Here is a 21,255-nt window from a genome sequence, read left to right as displayed (position 1 = left end):
TAATTGTATTCGTTTGGCACCTAATAATAAATACAATTTATTTTTCCACTCATGTTAATATTTAAATAATTTAACTTAAATAAAAATTCTGAACATTTTCTAAATTTTCATTGCATAACAATTTTCCTTTAACATATATTCCAAGCAAAGTAATTTAAGTAAAAAAGAGGCACAATTCTGAAATCAGAAGACGGGAAATTGTTTCATGCAGTCATCCTTTAACAGTAAAAGCTTAACTAACCCGCATCCTCAGAAATTGCCGATTATTCCGGATAGTAACTGGAAAAAGAGGAGTGGGGGAGATTGTAGCCGTTCTTTAGATTTCTTGGCTAAATAAATGATTTTGACATTTCGATATGTGCATCATATAAAAATACACCAACGGAACTCAAAAATATTCTGCTTAGAAAGCACAGTAAAACTCTTTTAAGTGTTTATAAACAAATCTCAGACTGAACATCGAAATTAATTATCTCTGCAAAATACCCCAAACATTATTGCACAATACGTGCGGCGTAATTCTTCCACATGTGATATTATGCAATCAGAATCAACAGCTGCCGGTATTCGGAGAATAAAGAACTAAATAAAGGAAAAGAAAGAGACTTACTAATCTGGTGTATTTCTGATTCTAATTTTCAACAGACTGCGTTAAATTTTCGGAATAGAATCAATTTTCGCTTGGGTTGGGTAGACCGCAAAAAAACTTTTAGTCCTATTCAATCCAGATTGGACAGTGACAAAAAAAAAGTCTGCTGCTTCAATATTAGAGATTTTGTGGAGAAAGGGGAGAACCTATCAACCTCCGTACTGTGTAATGTATAGGCAAAAAAGAAAAAATTATTTTGATTATTCGATTACTTTCCTTTTATTTAAGCCATTCCGAATATTATTCCTTAGAAAACTAATCTGTGTAAAAGCACACCCATTTTTGGAAGTTTATCTATACTTCAGCAGTTACTGCAACTATATTATTATAAATATTCATGCATATGCTCAGCATAACGATCAAAATAAACATGAATATGAACTGACCACGCGGAACGAGAATGCAAATTATTAAAATCTTGATAGAAATCCAAACGTGTGTAGTATTTGGGTGGGAGGAAAAGAATACCGAATGTACCGGAATTTTCTACCGTTTTCGCAATTCTTTGACCAATAGAACAATGTGCACCTGTCTGTACTCTAGTGCACACCATAGGTTACATTAATGCAGAGAAAGGGGGGAAAGCAATTTCCGGGAGTATGATTCACCATCTGACGTTGCATATAAGGATAGAAAAGTTGTTTATTTAGTTTTGGCTTTGGTACGGGAAAAAAATGCACGTTTATTAAAAAAAAAAAAAAAAGAAAAAGAAAAAGAAAAAAAAGGATTTTAAAAAAAAAGCACTAAAAGCAAAAAATAAGCACTACAAACAAAAAAATAAGGGCTTTAAAGAAAAAGTAAGCCTTTATATTTTATTTTCAAATATAAGGACTTATAAGCACTTGTAAGGAGCGCTATGAACCCTGTTTCAAGATATGCAATTTTATCTGAATGTGAGGGATTGGATTGGATTGGATTATTCAGTTATGGCAAAGCACACGAGGGCTATCTGCCTAAGGGGAGGGATGCCTTTCGTGGAGGACTTTCTAAGGGAAACTGGCTCGTATACACGTTACACATGGGGAAAACCACGAAAACGCCCATGCAGCCAGCCTGTTCGCGGGATTCGAACCTCAGACCGAACTACCAGTGTTCAGCGTCTTTACCGCTCGGCCGCTGGTGGGCCCTGAATGTGAGGTAAAATAGGTCTTTCTTGGAGAAAGATTTGGCAAGGTTAACATTTATGAAAGAATAATAAAATACAATAATGCGTGGTTTACTCAGAGCTCTCCTCATCAACAGCAAAGCATAAATAATCGTTGCCAGACATTTGAAGATGGTTTGCATTGGAATTTACTGATAATCTTGATGCCATTAATAAGACCACAGCCATAATATTAAAGAAGTATTCAATAACATAAGAAAAATACAATATATACTTTTAACATTGTGCACCGCTAAGATGACATTCGTCCTATGCTGAGGCATATGAAATTGAATGGCATCCCAAGAAATTATTTTACACAATTTGCAGACACTCAACAACCTTACAGACATTCTGCCATATAAGTTTTTCAGCTATTAATTTAGCTAATGTTCATAATATACATGGGTTATGCAATATTCTCCTAAAGAATGCATCCAAGGCTGCGTCATCTTTTGTTCAGGAACAGGACAGTCTATTTGGTATGGTTATTATTACACTTTTAATGAGCATGAGAAATAATTCTAATTTTTCTCACCTCATTTTCCTCCCTAGTTAACGGGTTCCCGAACTTTTTCAGTACATGGTGCACTTACAGTTCGGTAATGTTTTTTTTTTTTTTTTTTTTTTTTTTTTTTATGGTGCTCTTGTTGCAATATTTCTACCATAATGATAATCAGGCATAGAAATAAAAACAACATTTTAGTGAAAAAATATAATAATTTTAATTGATCAGAAAACATACAAACAAAAGAAACCTTCAGTAACAAATTAGGCAATTTGTTACTGAAGTCTACTGTCACAAATTTTGTAACAAATTCTAATTTGTTACAAAATTTGTGACAGGTGAGCTTCTTGATACCCGTACAGTTTTTCAAATCGTGGAAGATGACTTGAGACTGCTATTCTAATTTTTTGCTCCACACTGATTTTTGAACGATATTTGATTTTTGTTAGAGCGATACCTGAAAACTAAGCTTCGTACAGATAGTACGTAGGTATGTATGTTGACACTGAAGTTTTGACACAAAATTTTTTCAGAAAGAACTTTTTCTTGTATCACTGCACAGGCATGGAACAGTCCAGATATGAAGAATATACTTAGGAAATAACTGTAAACTGGTAATACAGATGTATGTTGAAATTGTAATAGCTTCATCTTGCTGATAGATGTTATGATGTTAAAATGTTGATGGTCTATTACTAATATATACTACTAAATTAAACCAAAGGATCTGCATTTTAATATAAATATAAAACGTCTTTTAATAAAGAAAAAAATAATCCAAGGAAGACATTTTTAGTTTTATATGAATTCAAGCATTCACCATTATATTTGTAAAGCAGTTGAAATGCAAATAATTTACGCACAAATACACATTTTAATTCAGTTTATAACAATTCATAGAAAGTTTCTAATATAAATTTTAAAAAAAAGGTTAAAGAAAGTTATTACTCTGGAGGAAATAATTATATTATACAAATACTATTGCATTTAATTTTTTTTTTTTTTTTATTCTACTTTATGAGAAGTTTCCTGCAAAAATGAAGAGCCTAAAATACATATTAAAAGAAACAGCCACTGTCATTTATTGCTGCAAATTATGAAACATAGTCTGATTATTTCAGAAACAAACTAATATTTTTAACAATTAATAACAATATCTGCATTTTTTTTTTTTTTTCAAAATAGTGAAGAGTAATATAAAACTTAAAATAATAAATTTTAAACTATTTTCATCATCCTTACTCACCAAAGCAGGGCTATTTTGATCTGGCCAGAATGACTCAGGTATTGGCCAATGGCCAACAGTGTATCCTTTCTGAGCCGATCTCTGAACATAAATCAGTTTACGGCATGACTGCCAAGATGTATTATTATTAGATCCATATAAGGGAGGACTGATTGTACCATTTTGATTCGGTGGATTTGGAAGATTAGGATGAACACTTGGTGAGGAAGGCTTGTGGCTAATTTTGTCTTCCATTAAAGATTCTAAAAAATACAAAAAATTCTTATATAAAATATCACTATAAGACTATTGAACAGTTTACAGTAAACACAGAGTATGACAGATAAAACCACCAGATAAGAAAAATGCATTCTTGTGCCTTTCAGCATTATGAAACAAATAAGAAAATTTTAAAACAATATATAATTATTGACTCATGTATGATTTAATACATCTTTTACTATTCTTTAAGCACAATAAAAAAATTTTACAATGTGTAACCAAAAACCATTACTTAATATTAACTCAAGATAAAAGATGACAAAGCTACAATTATGAGTAAATGCATAAAAATGTTAAATAAGTAGGCAGGTCATATTGATCTAATTTAATTTTTGCTTGATAGAAAAATGGCAATTATATTCAAGCCTAAAACATTTTAGCCAATTCTCATGAGACTAAACAGTAAAAATAGTAAGTAAACGTGCAAACATTTACAACTAATGAAAGTTATAATCAAATGATAGCATTTGAATTTTTAATACCAAATTCAAAATAAGTAAATAACTAAAAATAAAAATTTAGAAATATAGCTCTTTTATAACTTAGTGGTTTCTGATCAATTTTATATGCTATCTCAGTGGATGCTATATAAAATTTACATTTTTCAGATTTTTTTTTTTTTTGCTAGAAATCAGTTTTAAGAATAATTACGTCTGTTAATAAAAAAATTACCATCATAAATATATAATTTATTCTCTATGAAGATATAACTCACATTTTAATCTTAGCACAGAAATATAGTAAGAGAGGGAAAGTATAAATTTAAACTGATTTTGTACTTTAAACAAAAAAACTCTGGCTTGTGCAAAATTATTTGGTTTGTGCTTTTTATTGCTAAATATATGGACACAAAATCATTTGATTGCATCATTATTAAAGGTTAAAATTCTTATTTAATCTTACATTCACAATAATGAATTAAATTATGCGAGAATAATATACATTGGCAGAAAAATGCCTTCAACTTACACTAAAAACCTGATTTATATTTACGTTAAGTGTCAGTGTGTATTGTGTGAGAAAAATCACACAATACACACTGAAATCATTTTATCAAGGCTTGAATCTAGCATGAAACTACTTGCATTCAATGGAGTTTATCCCCTCAGTTATACACATAGTATTGTTATGTCAGATAAAATAACCTGATCAACTATAAATGTACTTGATAGTAGAAAGATTTATGCTGTGTTTAGTCTTAACTACAAAATTGTGTTTCTGAAAATGCTCCCTATTTATGATTTTTTTAATAATACATTCAAATTAGAGCAAATGATGCAAAAACTTTAAAAAACTGATTTTCTCAAGACTAAACACAACTGGCAGAAAAGTAAATTTTACAGAGAGCTACAGAATGAAATTTAACTAAAATAATATATGCTGAAAATCAGTTATCACAAAAACTAGAATATTATGTATATTAATTTTAAAATAATATCATTATAATACAAGCTTTACAGTTCAAATACGCATATAAATTTAAAAAAAATTGCAAGATGCCAAATTTTTATATATATATTTTTTTTTAAATACAATACCTTCAGTAGTAATAGGCGGAGGATCTGGTCCAATTTTTTCAAAGTTTATCACTACTCCTCCTTGAAGTTTCTGAACAAGAGATTCTAAGCACTGCATCAACATTCTTTGAGAGATAACAGCATATGAACGACCTGAAAAAAAAAATCATATAGATATGCTTTACAAATGCAATTAATGCTAATTAAGAGAATAAAAGTTATATACTATAGATTTTACCTCCAGTTACTTCACACATAGCATCTACAGGTGAATTATCAGGAGGGACGACAGAACTTGGTTCTCTTTCAGCAGGTGGAATGCCCGTTAATCTAAGTACAAGAGAAAACAATCGCTGATCCCATCGAAATGGCTCTTTGGTCAATTCTGAACCCGGTACTGATGAATGCATAGGAAGATTTAGCTAAAATAAAGTTTCATAATAAACATCAGCAGTCAAGATTTTACTGAAAATTAAGATAAAGATTATTAAACAACATTAAAAAATATTTACATAAATATGCAAGTTTATATTAAGTAACTAGACAAAAATTTAATCCAATATTATTCATTCTAAAAAATATTCTGAAAAAATATAATTCAAGCTCTCATTTTTGTTTCAAACAAGGTTTTATGGCACCATTTGTGAAATTATCACCAAAATAAAAGTTTCTATGCATTTGATGCATAATATTCTTTTACTGAAACATCCATGCATTTCTATTTAATCTATATGTTTCTATAGATGAAAATAAATCAGCCTATTTACATCTACAAAAGCCAGACAACAACAGCAGCTTTATTTAACACATTTCCTACCAAAAGGAAAATAAGTGAATCAACATGAAGCTTATTACATGCTTCATTCTAATGAGAACACATTTTTCTTTTTATATCTTGACTTTTCTCAAATGGACTAATTTATCAGTTTTGACAGCATTCAGAATTTAACACCTTCTATTAAGAAACTATATTATTTTCATTCCGAAAAATGAATTTTTTGCTTGGGTTGCTATAAATGAATTTAATATTTCTAATAAATTTCCACTGTAACATATGCTATCTGACATAAAAAAAAAAAAAAAAAAAAAAAAAAAATACTATTATCAGAATGATGCCTTCTTCATGGCAGATCATAATAGATACTCCTTGTAATCAAATTAAATATGGAAAAAAACAACAAAAATACTCATGCAGCCAATCCATTCACCAAGTTTTGAACCTGGGTCAAAATAACAGCATTCAGTGATCTTATCTACTCAGGTATTTACGGAGAACAATAATATATTTCCCCCCTTCAGTTTGATAAACTCTTTTACATCACCCCTTTTTTCTTAATAACCTATTTCTAACTCCATATGAGCATCTTTGCATGAAATTCCATTACTGTAAACTAAACAGTCATTTATAGTTAAAAATGATATGGTAACCTTTTTTCTTCATTAGTAATAATACTGCCTTTTACTTGAAAAATAACTATAAGCACATGAATTCCATTATTGTGCTTATAGTTATTTTTCACTGTCCTTATAGTTACTTTGCATGAAATTCCATTACTGTAAACTATACAGTCAAAAATGATATGGTAACCATTTTTTCTTCATTAGTAATAATACTTACCTTTACTTGAAAAATAACTATAAGCACACGACTAACTTTTAAATGCTGTCCTCCCCATCCGAGGAGATAAATTGCCATCATCCAATACTTTTATCATTCCATAAATATTTTAAGTGCATATAATTCACCAATCACACAGTCAAGATGATAAACTAATATTTACTCACGTAACTTTACACTTACTAATTTACAATGGTTTAGTTAATACTTTGAGTACAATGAATAACAATTAATTACCTTCTAATTTGCCTTCGTTTCCCACACATATTCACATATATTTATGATTATTAACATTACTCAAAAGTTTACTTTTTAATGTTCACCCACAAAAGCTTGCTAAAATAGTTCCACCATTCTGTTTATAAAAGGTAGCATTTACTGTTAGCTACTTAAACATCTAAGGTCAATAAAAAAGGGCTACAATTTTTTTTTTTTGAATGCATTATTGAAAAAAATAAGGGATTGTGGACCTATTAATCATAGGGAAATTCTTCATAGATAAAGTTCTTCAGTACTACACAGAGCCTCTCCCAAAAAAATGAGGTTAAGAATTTATGTAAAATAATAGCTATTAGTAAGTCATACAAACTGACAGATTATTATATTTCTGATTATACTCAAAACTAAATTTTATGCAAAGTTTCTTTTTCTTAAATATTTAATAAGTTTTGTCTTCCTAGTAAAATATAGCCCACAGATACAATTATCAACAGGAAAGATTTTGAGTCTACAATATTCCTAAGAATTCTAAATAATCTGTCCACTCCAATATATAAAAATATGCTTTGGTAGATATTCTAAATTTGTAGTGGTGTACTTACGCCTCTACCTTGCCATCTAGTAGATTTATAATTCATACATCCAATACTTGATATCTGATAATGTGTAACAGGTATTATATATTCACATATCCTTAAGTTTTGTATATTACCTCTATAACACACAGCTACTAATTTTACATAAGAGAAGCAGATTTAAATAGTATATTCAATATAGCTAAATTTTGAAACAGTAATTATAGAAATTTTAATTATAACAAATTATTATGGAGAATAACTGGTCTGCAAAAGTTGAAAAGCATTTTTAAGACTAAGGCAAGTGTCATTTATTTCTGCAATCAAAAAGCGCTGACACGAGATAACTCTACAGAGAAGAAAAATAGAAATGTGGCAAGATTTACTATATTATGCATACACAGGATGTGGGGGAAAAAATCATTAGTGAAAAGAATAATCCCTAATATGTTTTAAATTATTTTAAATTTAAGCTTAATATTTACTTATAAATCATGAATATTAATTATTTTTCCCTATTCTTCAAAAAATTAATCAAAATGACATTTTTAATCAACAGTTTAAATATTTCTTAGCTACTATGTATAACACACAAAAGTTCAGATTCATAAAACCCATTAACATGTAAAACTGATGTTGGTACTTTTCCGTTTTGCCATCACAGACGATAAAGTCACCAATAATGGTACAACCCATGCCAAACGGAATATCCTCACTGGTAACATTTTATTCTTCATTTTCAAAACAATTTGCAGCCATTTCTTATCAGATTGATTGTTTCTTTCAATACTGGTATACAATTACATAGAATTTTTACCAGATAGTTCAATTTTATGCTCTAACGCCATTCGCGGGCGGTAATTAAGTGAATTAGGATGCAATCATACTGCTCACCCGATGGCGAAAATATAGAAAAGACAAAGTAAAGGGTTAAATTCATCAATTCTAATGAGAATGCACTAGCGAAGTAAAGCAGTGCGGTTTTACATAATTTCTGAGCAAGCTATTCGTACGAATTGAATTAATTCTTGCATTTAAACTTGTATTTCAAATTAAGTTTTAACTTGAAATCAATGTAGATAATTACTGAGAGAATTAGATTTTTGTAGCGTAGTTTACGTGAGATGAGATCACTTGGGGTCACGTGATATGAACCACCGAATCAGGATGTGGTACCATGAAAGCATAGTAAATTCTCAAATTAATGTCTTTTACAAATTTATTGTTTTTATTTATTGGCTTTTTTTAAAAAATTTTAAACAACATTAAAATGTTTATCCCTTCAAAATAAGAAATTCTTAGAACTAACATTTGTCAACATTTTTTATGTGTATACTGTGTGTTGTCGCCAATAAAGTCTGCTTGGCGAGATTTGCGCCAGCGAAACGGAAAAGTACCCTGATGTTTTACTAAAATTTTATTTCAATACCCCATGTATTGTCTACAGATTCACTGCTGACTTTGGTGAGAAACATTTATTTAATGTCTCATACAGAAATTGTCTACTTCAACTGCATCACGTGCTACGTATTTTTTATGCTCTTCTTTCCACAGTTAGGCATGCACACTTGTCAGAAGTAATTACATCGATTGTTGTGCTAAGGAATTCCCAATTCTTCTTCACAGAATTTGACTGACATATATTCCGTTGCCCAATAACAAATACAGCAAACAGTTGCAGTAAAACAGATATGGCCCTCTTCAAGCTAGTTTCCAACCAGCATTCTAAAACTTTGCTCACAGTTTTTGATACAACATTTCCATGAAATCCAGCCATTAGAAGAAAAACTTCATAGAATGCTAATTTTCACATTTTTCATTATTCAGCAAAATGCCATACTTTTGAAGAAATCCAACATTTCTGTTTTTAATAGTCAGCAAACTTTATACTTTCATGACAATTTGTTATGATTGGGAAAAAAAAAAAAAAAAAAAAAAAAGGAGCATTTAAAAGGAAAACTAGAATGATCATAGAAATGGTTAAATTAGAAAAGCATAAATCTACATGTACTCAAACAAGCATGTGGTGTGCACACACATGTGGCTTTGTATTTTCCAGCATATGCCAAAAGCACAGCAATACTGAATGCTGATGTTGGGATGCAGATAATCAGAAAGTATCTTTATTTGCATATTCAAAAGCTAAACATATGACTTATAATAGAAATGCAATTGATGAAGAGAATTTGCTTTAGGCATTCTGAACACACATTAAATGAATTTTTATTTATTTATTTATTTTTATTTTATTTATTTATTTATTTCATTTTTATTTATTTATTTACTTACTTACTTATTTATTTATTTATTTTTTTTTTTGGATTTTAGCCATATTAATGCAGGTAAAATGTAGTGTGAGTGAAAGGGGTGTGTTTATCATGTACTCACACAAACTACTCATGTTCTGATAATTCCTCAGTCAATATAAAACCAATGGTTAACCTTTCATAAGCGGAGTGAGTGCAAAACTTGGAGAGAGTTTTTATTTGGCACGATTTTGATTTGGTTATGGTTTCCAGCTGTATGTTTTCTTGTGGAAAACATAGAGCTCTATTTTGGTGATTGTAATGAGTGTGAGATTAGTGTAGCCAGAAGGTTTTTTTTTTTTTTTCTTTTTGTAATTTAATTTTGAAATATTGTGTTTATTTTTAAAAGTTTTACTGTTTAATATTTGCAGGAGGTTAAGCTGTTTTTGATGGGAGAATGTTGGATTTCAGATGACATATAGTTTATAATTTTTAAATGTTTTCATTTAATTTGATTTAGGTAATGTTTTTTAAGGTCAGTTATTTTATTTATTTATTTTAGTTTTGGTTTTTGTATGTCACAACCGAGAGATGTGGAATGTTTAACGCGTTGAGCAAAATTGGATCAGTGTGTTGGATTCCACGATGATAGTAGCTTTTATATTTTACCGAGTTTATGATGCGCAGTTATTTTGTAGGCATGAAATTTTTTGATGCAAGTGAACAGACATTTGGTGTATTATTTTTGTATTTTTGTAGCAGTTTATTTTTGCATTTTTGTAATTTTTAGTTTCATGTTTGTGACTTGAATTTTTTGTAGTTTATTTTAGATTTATGTTTTAGTTTGTAGTAATTTATGTTTGTGTTGTGTTTAGCGTCATTTTCGTTTGGCTATGTTAGATTTTACATCGTCATTTCTTTTTGCAACTGCAAAATGAAACGGCGATGTAAAGTTCGACATCGGAAATGAAAAGAGTTTGGTGCCAACTTACTCTGCTTATGGAAGATTAGCCAAACCAGTAATATTTAAAATATTAAACACTAAATAATATAAATAATTTATGGTTTATAGTAAGTATTTCATTTATTTTAAAAAATTATCTAAAATTGAGAAGATTACTAAGTTATTGTTTAATATAATAACCATGGTAACACAATTAAAAACTCTAGTTAAGTACAATTTTTCACACAAAACTGTATACATGGTATTTTTTAAAACATGTGAACCAATAAATGTTTATTACTTGATGAAAGAGCATGAAAGTTATACATAATAGAAATACTTTCTTTGTATATACATCTTTAAAAAAATGCATAATAAGAACACAATTCTGGAAATAATATAATTTCAAATATTCAGTGAAAATATAAAATAATAAAAAAATTAACAGAATAACATACCTCTTCTTGCACACCAAGGGTGGTGGTTAGTTTTCCCCCATCTGTAATTACAATAATAATGGAAGGTTCTAAATAAAAAGGACATCGACCTTGACCATAAGTATCAATGCCAGTCTGCATTCTGTTAATGTTCAGCAAATCAAAAGCATATTTTAGAGCTGCACCAAGTGTAGTCATTCCTACAGACTGCAGGTTTTTTAACTCTGTCATAAAAGTAGCTAAACTTTCTTTCCATCCAGCCTAAATTTAAGAAAACAGAAAATCTATATTAGTGTATAATAACTATTTCAAGTAACTACTATACAATGCATACATTACTATTATATTCGGTTTACGGGAAAGTTCTGTCCATTTGTACGACAACAATTTTTGACATGTAAGCACATGTTTATTTGGCGCATGTTCGGTTTTCTATTTTTATCCCTTAATGTATACATACTGACATAACAAATTAACTAAAACTAAGTTGATTCACGTTAGTCTTAAGTGTGAAACAACAGTGTACCCATGGTTACTGATAAAGTTCATTTACGCCATGGTATTTTATATGAATTTCAACAAGGAAGAAATGCTACAGAAGCATGTAGAAAAAATTTATTGAAAGTGTTTGATGAAGGTACAGTTTTTGAAAGGACATGCAGAAAGATGGTTTGAAAATTTTCCAGTTGATTTCGGCCTTTCTGATAAACCACATTCTGGGCAACCATCTTTGATCAACGACAATGTTGTTAAGACCATGTTGGAGCAAGATCCTTTTCTGACAACATTGGAGATGACAGAAAGGCTTAATTCAGTCCAGCAAACAATTTCAGACCATATTCAAAAGATAAGATTGGTGTGAAATTATTCAAGATGAAGAACAATTTGGATGATCAAGTCATCATATGCACATCTCTGCTTGCTCAGAACAAAATCAAGCCCTTTTTGAACCGTATGATAACTGAGGATGAAAAGTGGATTACCTACAAAAACATCGGAAGGAAAAGGGCATATTGTGAGCCCAGAAAACCTAGCCCTTCCACCTCTAAGACAAATTTGAATCTGAATAAGAGAATATTGTGCATATGGTGGGACATTCGAGGACCAATATATTATGAGCTTTTAAAATCGAATGAAAAGCTCAATTCAAAGAAGTATTGTCAGGAATGGGATAATTCAATGACAGTCGTCCAAGAAAAGAGGCCAGTGATGTTCAATAGGAAGGACATTATACTGCATCATGATAATGTCAAGCCACATGCTGCTTTGGGGACTCGTCAAAAAATTGCAGAACTAGGCTGGGAATTTCTGTTGTATCCACTATATTCCCCGGACAAAGCACCCTCCGACTATCACTTGTTTCTGTCCTTATGACATTTTTTGAAGGGTAAAAAACTCAAAAATGAAGAAGATATCTAATAAGAACTGGTTCAATTTTCAATTTTGTTGTTAAGACCATGTTGGAGCAAGATCCTTTTCTGACAGCATCAGAAATGACAGAAAGGCTTAATTCAGTCCAGCAAACAATTTCAGACCTTATTCAAAAGATAAGATTGGTGTGGAAATATTCAAGAGAGAGAATAATTTAGACGATCAAGTCATCATATGCACATCTCTGCTTGCTCAGAACAAAATCAAGCCCTTTTTGAACCGTATGATAACTGGGGATGAAAAGTGAATTACTTACAAAAACATCGGAAGGAAAAGGGCATATTGCGAGCCCAGAAAACCTAGCCCTTCCACCTCTAAACCAAATTTGACTCTGAATAAGAGAATATTGTGCATATGGTGGGACATTCTAGGACCAATATATTACGAGCTTTTAAAATCGAACGAAAAGCTCAATTCAAAGAAGTATTGTCAGCAACTGGATAATTTAATGACAGCCGTCCAAGAAAAGAGGCCAGTGATGTTCAATAGGAAGGACATTATACGGCATCATGATAACGTCAGGCCACATGCTGCTTTGGGGACTCGTCAAAAAATTGCAGAACTAGGCTGGGAATTACTGTTGTATACACCATATTTTCCGGACCTAGCACCCTCTGACTCTCACTTGTTTTTGTCCTTATGAAATTTTTTGAAGGGTAAAAAAGTCAAAAATGAAGAAGATATCTAATAAGTACTGGTTCAATTTTTCACATCAAAAGATACAACCTTTTTAAAAAATGGGATATCCAAATTGCCTTCAAGCTGGCAAGATGTCATTAACAATAACTGTAATTATATTAGTTAATAACGTTTATTGACGTTAAGAAAAATTTGTATTTTGTTTATTCCAAAAACAGATAGAACTTTGGATAGAACAGAACAGATAGAATATAACTTTGAACAGATAGTCATTTGGCCACTAGGCCATTACTGAATAGATCGAATACATAGCAGGGCCGACCAAACTTCATGTCAGTAAGAACTGCATGTTGCAATTTTGGAAAGTTCGATAAAGGCAACTAGATTTTCCAACAGCCACAAGTCCTTATTTACAGCATTTTAAAACTGAACAGGTTTCAAATGGAAAGAAATGCCTGATTTTAAATAATTATCGAATGATTATTTAGAATCAAGACATTTCTTCAGCATGTGCCTGCTTGTATTCAGCATGAGATGGACATTGGACAATTTTACTTTACCATATTTCATACATACCATTCACCTTATGGCCACCTGACATATAGTATACATACTTGTTGCTTGTCTGTTATTTTGTACATATAAAATTAGTATACAATGAGTATACAATAATTAGTATACAATTATAATAATAATTAGTATACAATAATTAGTATACAAAGAGCATGAAAGTTATACATAATAGAAATACTTTTAACTGATCACTACACGATAAGGGATTTGGTTAGGTTACATTATTTGAATACAGCAAAAGCAAATGAGAATTGTTTATCTAAGAGAAGGGATGCCTTTGTGGAGGAATTTCTAAGAGAAACTGACTCGTATTTATGTTACACATGCAGAAAAGCACACAAGTCTAGCACACAGAAAGTTCATTTGCCTGGGATCAAACTCCCAGCACTCTTAATCACTAAGCTACTGGTAGGGCTCTAGACAAATAATAATAATAAAAAAAACTAAACTATAATTTTCTCTCACAATATATTTGAAAGGTCTTACATTTTAAGAAATACTCTTTCTTTTTGGTCAATTTATCATAAAAATTATAAAATTGTTCAGAATATTTTTCAGTACAAATTAGCCTAGTGAATTAAGAAATTTCTATACACAACATTCATACAGTTATACTAGACACAAATCTCCAAAATTTTAAACATTTAAGCTTTCACATACAAATATTTATGCACGAGATAGTTTTTCAAATTAAAATTTTAAAATGAAAAATAATTTTCCTAAGTTATTTGCACTGAGTATATAGTATGTTATAAGAGTGACTATAGATTGAGTTTTTTATTTGTAGATTTTATGTTTTAAATTTTGCAGTTTCATTACTTTCCTTGAAGTATTTAAAGAAAAATATACTTCGTAGAGGAAATGAAATGCTCTTCAAAATGTCTACTGCTCTTTTATCTTAAGAATCCTGTTTTAATAACATTAACCTTCTTACTATTTCATTAAATTTTTTTGATTATTTATCAAATATTTTTATTTAAATTGCATACATATTTATTATTGATTAAAACTAATTTAGTACCATTTATTTTCATATTTTATTTAATTTTAATACCTGAATATTTATTATTTTAGTTGTGGATTTCAATGATCATTCCTTATCAGCTGTTCAGTAATCCAGCACTTTTAATTTAAAAATTTACCCCTGGAATTTTAAAATTAAAGGAAGAAAAACACAATTTAAACAACATGAAAACAGTAAAAAAGCACAAATTATAGCTTCATCACTGAAATATTGCTTCAAAACTGGCAGAAAAAACTTCTCGTTCTTTCACATGTGGGCCTTCTAATTATGATGTCATTGACCAGTTAGCTCATCATCATGTCTTTCAGATGGTGTTCACCGTGGCCTGTGAGGGATATTAAGCATAAGAGACAATAAAAGCTCAGTATTTCAACTGAATCTATTGCAAGTGCACTTGAATTTGTCACTTGATTGAATATTGTCAATTTGCTGTTGCAATGTGAAAAGTCAAGCAAACAATTCTGCAGACAACATCTAGGTGATTTTATCCAAAATCCAATCATTTGGATACAGGAAGTAGGTCACAATGATACTTGAAGAAATTAGTATTGAACCTAATATCATGTCACAAGTTTGGACTGCCTTTTGAATGACAGCAACAACGTTTACTTGGGTTAAGGTTTAATTGTCGTCATTCATAAATAACCATGGCAGTGGAGTACCAGTATCTGAATTTACAAATGAAGCGAGATCAAATGGAAATGGGGTGAAATTGCAAAACATGCAATGCGAGGGGCGGCTTAAGCCGACTGAGGACCACCTGGCAGTAAAATATTTGGGATCCTTAAGAAATTATTTACTTATCTAAATGCTTGAAATGCAATGGATGATTAAACCTAATTACTCTATATATTAGAAAAACTATGAGACTCAAAGTAAAGATATAAACATATTTTAAAAAAATGTTTAAAAAACAACAAAAGCACCAGAAAACTGAACAATGGCAAATTTATAAAAAGTAAAAATAAATAACAGAGGAATTCTTTACCATTAACATATAACGCTTCACATTACAGGAAATATTAGCATGATATCATTTACTTGAGATAGCTAATTTTACTAATGGGTACTTAATAAACATATGCCAATGCTTTTTTTTTGACACAAAATGAAAGCAAATAAGTATAGCAGTCTTGTGGTATCAAATGATCAAAAATTCATATACACATGTGTTTGACCAAAGCTAATGTGACCTTACTACTTCGCACATTATTAAATCATTATCTCAAAAACTATTAGCAACATATAAAATCAACAGAACTTTCTTTTCCTTCAGTCCAGTTCTTGATATAACAATATGAATATTAATGCTGGCTATACTTCATTGCAAAAATGTATCTTATAATACTTTACAGTGTAATTTCTAACCCGTCTTTAAAAAAAATTTTTTTTTTCTTTCAATTCAATTTCTGTCCTTTTTTTTTTCCCCCCTTCTTCTTCAGAAATTTTAAAAGTAGAACTTCTTTCCCATTTTCTGTCCCTTAAAGTATAATTTCTGCCTAATTTTTTTATCACTATTATATTTTTATCACTACAAAATGGCAGAAGATTACATCGAATGGTTATATGAAAAATGCTTCACATTTCATCTCCCTAACAAAAATTTCTTAGATAAGAAAAGCTGCAAAAACAACTGCAAAAACGTATTCAACAAAGCTGCAAAAAATCTCAATTTTTTGGATATCAAATAAGTCTGCGTTATCATCAACACAGTAGTACCAGGTATTAGGTAACTTAAGAAAGACTAAAGCAGCATAGCAATGTACTTGTCATCTTTCCAAATGAATAAAGATTAAATAATTAAAAAAAGAAAAATATATAAAGCAATTTTTACGAAAACAGCTGATATAAAGTAATTTTTACGAAAACAGCTGATAAAAAATTTGAATCTTTCAAATAATGGTGAAAAAGGATATGCATCACTATAAAGTAAAAAATTAGATGTGTTCAGATCTCCCACAGAGGGCGTTGTAGCACACCTCAATTGCGCAAGAAAAGTTTCGATTTGAGCGAGAGGTGGCATGGATTTTGAGAATGTAGTTGTGAAGAACTGTGTAACATGTATTTGCTATGTAACTGTACTATGTAATATATATATAATTAAATATGTTTATTTAAAATGTATATATAATTAAATGTGTTTAGCCACCAAGTGAGGACGAGTCGGTCTTGGAGGCTGTGGATTCTAGTGGTTTAGTTGCAAGCTTTGTTTGGGAATTTGTGGAATTTTGCAGGAAGTGAAGGTGGGATTTTGTTTTGATGTTTTGTTTGAAATTTGAATTGTTGTAAAATGTCGGAATTATTTAAGTTGAGAATGTGTGGCGCAGTTGGGTCTACGTTAACTAAGTTAATTAGCAAAGTTGAAGCTTTTATTAAGGAAGATTCTAGAGAGATAGATGTTACGAATAAGGTAGAAACTTCGAGCACAAATAATACATAAGGAAACTAATTTAAAACGATTAAACAATGAAGTGAAAAGTCTGTAATTGTGATGACATAGAAGAGGAAATTACTGTGTCAGAGGAATATTCAGAAAAAATTATCCTCTGGAAAAAAAAGATAGCCAGTGTAATTGATAGATTAATGAAAGATGAAATGAATATTAGTAACGTATACTTTTCTATTCCCGCAACTGCTCAAGGTACACTAGAAAAACAAACCTTTAGAGAAACCAAAACAGTTAAACTTCCTAAATTGATAATCAATAAATCTTATGGTGATCCTGCTTCTTGGCTAGAATTTTATAACCAGTTTGAAAGTGCTATTCATAATAACAATAATCTTACAGAGATAGATAAATTTAATTATTTAAGGTCACATTTAGGAGGTACGACATCTAATAAAAGGTTTCATGTTAACAGAAGAAAATTATGATGTTGCTTTGGATATATTAAAAGGTAGATTTGGTAACACGAATACTCTGATACAGACACATTTGAATGGGTTACTTAAAATTCCTATTATTAGAAGTATAAGTGATTTAACTGGATTGAGAATGTTGTTTGACAAAGTTGATACTCAAATTAGAAGATTATAGTCATTAGGAGTTGAAACAAAATCTTTCAGCACTTTATTGATTCCCATTTTGTTAGAAAAGAATTCCAAAAGAACTTGTTTTAGAATTCAATAGAACATATCCAGATAGTGATTGGAATTTTAAGGATTTATTTACCTCTCTAGACAAAGAGATACACTCTATCGAAAGAAAATATTTATTTAGTAGCAAAACTGAAAATTATCATAATTTTGATAATGAATATACAAGTAATTCCAGGAAATTTGAAAATAAAAAGTTTAATCTTAATCGAAATATATCAACTGCTAGTTATACTACAAATGTTAAAAGAAACTGCATATTTTGTAACAGCAAAGAACATAAATTTTGCAAATATGAAAGTGTCGTGGAAAGGAAAAATAGATTAAAAAGAGATAATCGATGTTTTCACTGTTTCTCAAAATTCCATTCAGCGCATTTCTGTAAAACTAAACTCTACCTAAGCAAGAATTGCAACAGCTTAGTTCATCACTCCATGCTATGTGAAAATAGTAATAAATCAGCTGAAGTCGAAACAGGGAAAGAGAATTCAAATGTGGTGACTCAATGTAGCTTGTCTCATCGGGGGTTCAAATGACAGTGCTTTACTGCAAACTTGTACTGTCCTGGCTTGTTCGAAAGGAAACTTTAAACTATGTCGGGTGTTAATGCATAACGACAGTGAGAGATCGTGGATAGCAAAATCTTCGGCAGATGCCCTTAGACTTAAAACCATTCAAAAGGAAGGATTGTCGGTTTATGCTTTCGAGTCTACGAAAGCCATAAATAAAACTTACAGTGTAGTAAAGTTCACATTGAGGAATAGGAACGATCCTAAGAAATATATTGAGATGAAATGATTACTGCCGCACCCATTGCATTCCTCAATATAAATATTCAAAATATTTTTAAGCAAAAGGGTTTAAATTTAGCTGAGGGAAGCATGGCTTCAGATGAAGGTATTCACATTTTAATAGGAGCAGATTACTTTTGGGACGTCATTAAAGAGTCGAAAGTAGAAAAAATAACCAAAACACTAAACTGCATATAAACTGTTTTTGACTTTACACTGCAGGGAATACAAAATAATTCTGAGGATAAAATTTGGGGAAATATAATATCAACAAATTTTTGTGTTGCCACCGATATGCAGATGTTATGGAATTTAAAATCGCTAGGAATTACAGATTCTAATAAGTTATCAATTGCAGATGAGAATTTGATCAAACAATTTGAAGATAATTTGAGGTTTGTAAATGGAAGATACGAAACTTGTTTGTTATAAGGAGTATTTCATGCCACACAGAGCAGTTGTGAGAACCAACAAGGATACTACTAAAGTTCGGGGGGGGTTCAATTGTAGTTCGAAAGTGAAACTAAATCTCTCTTTGAATGATTATTTAGAAACTGGGCCGAATTTGATGGATGATATTTTAAATTTTAGGAAATTCAAAATTGCATTTTGTGCTGATATAGAGAAAGCATTTTTGATGATTGGAATTTCCGAAGAGGATAGGAAATTTTTAAAGTTCTTGTGGTTACCAGAAAATACAAATGAAGACTACAAAATAATGCGTATGACACGTTTGCCGTTTGGTTGTAAGTCATCGCCATTTATTTTAAGTGCAACAATAAAAAGGCACTTAAAGCAGTACAGAAATAATAAACCTCAATGTGTTGAAATGTTGAACTCTTCACTGAATGTAGATGATTTATATTTTGGGGGAAATAGTGTTGGAGATGCATTTAAGCTGTCTTCTGAAGCTGTGTTGATTTTAAAGGATGCAAGGGTGATTTTGCAAAAATTAAATACTAATTCTGAGAAATTGAGGTCATTGCGGATGCAGAATGGACTTAACGATACTTGTATTTCTGATTGTCAGTTGAAGGTTTTAGGCTTGAACTGGAATCCAGTAAATGATAAATTTTCTTTAGATATAACAAGATTAATTAGAGAATTTAAAGAGATTGAAGAGCACAAAGCATTATGTCTTGCATGTTGCAGCAATGATTTTTGATCCAATTGGTTTTGCAGCTCCATTTGTAGTTATTTGTCAAGGAGCAAACTTCACAAAATGCATCCTCTGCTAAAAGGAAATTTGAGACTCTATCACTGGTTAACTTACTTCAATCTGACTATCAAAATAAGCAAAAAACATCAGACATAAACTTTAAAGATATTTTCAAACATGGAAGTGAAAAATTTTAAAGTTTTTGCAATAACGTTTCCTGAAATATGATTTTAATATCATTATTATTATGCTATCATATACAATACTTGTACGAAAATTCATAGTCACCAAATAAAGGTTTCTAAACCAAACAGGACTCAATAAATATTATTTAATCATGAAATCTAGAAACACATAATGGAAGAATTCAGATTCCCAAAAGACAGAAATTGTTTTTGAAGAGGGCAAAATTTACAGCTATTCAAATATTTGCTGAAAATGTGCATAAAAGATAAAAATTTGACTGCTCATTTCACTCAGTTTCATTCCAGTCCATGAGAGCTTAGCTCAAGTCTGTTCTACAAAGGAGTTACATAAAAGTTAAACAATTCTCTTACTGTTAGAAATGGCCTCTATAGTAATTTCAGTACATACATAAGTGAAACTGTCACCAAGCAGTGCGATTTAGCAAAAATTTTGGATAAACATGATGTCACAACATATTCATTTCATCTGTACTTTTGTTTGATATAACCCCAATTGTTTCTTAATAGAATCATTTTTGTGACTGCAGTCCAGGTCATTCATAGCTGCTCTTAACATAATCTGAATGGAGAAAAAGAACGGCCAATAAAATAGTTAGTTACCTGTGGCCTTCTGCACAGAGTTCTGGGTAAAATCAGCAGGCTTAACAAAATAATAGAAGTTTATGAAAGCCACTCTGCAAAGCAATTCGAATTCTTGCACAACAGTGGCTATTTAGCAGATTCTGTAGAGAGATTGATGAATGTTTTATTTAAGAAGCTGTAGAGAGAAATGCGGCTCAAAATTCTGCAGAAACAATTCACGTAACCTTGGTGGATTTTTGCTCTTTTTTCATGTTTCAATGACAGCCAACTTTCATGGTTGAGAGGATAATATGCAAGTAACAAAATCTCTTGTTATCATAAATGGTTGTATTCCAGTAAGAAAATTAACCCTTAGGACGGGCGTCCCATATACGCATTCCCTAAGAACATC

The 21,255-nt window shown here is 30.5% G+C and overlaps 1 protein-coding gene across 2 annotated transcripts in view; it reads right to left on the bottom strand.

Annotated features, from left to right (window-relative positions):
- IntS6 (integrator complex subunit 6) overlaps positions 1-21,255 on the bottom strand; it is a 70,578-nt gene that overhangs the window by 37,939 nt on the left and 11,384 nt on the right. For both annotated transcript variants that reach the window (XM_035374769.2, XM_035374770.2), the window contains exons 3-6: positions 11,385-11,624; positions 5,564-5,747; positions 5,347-5,478; positions 3,548-3,789 (exon numbers count right to left, since the gene is read on the bottom strand). In XM_035374769.2, the coding sequence (XP_035230660.1) occupies positions 3,548-3,789; positions 5,347-5,478; positions 5,564-5,747; positions 11,385-11,624 (798 nt within the window). The remainder of the gene's footprint in view (positions 1-3,547; positions 3,790-5,346; positions 5,479-5,563; positions 5,748-11,384; positions 11,625-21,255) is intronic.

This window comes from Stegodyphus dumicola, chromosome 5, assembly GCF_044657685.1.
Source record: "Stegodyphus dumicola isolate Sdum_Otavi_A_Nest chromosome 5, ASM4465768v1".
NCBI classification, from domain to species: domain Eukaryota; kingdom Metazoa; phylum Arthropoda; class Arachnida; order Araneae; family Eresidae; genus Stegodyphus; species Stegodyphus dumicola.
The sequence above is the reverse complement of the archived record's forward strand: the minus strand, read 5'-3'. Positions and strand labels throughout refer to the sequence as shown.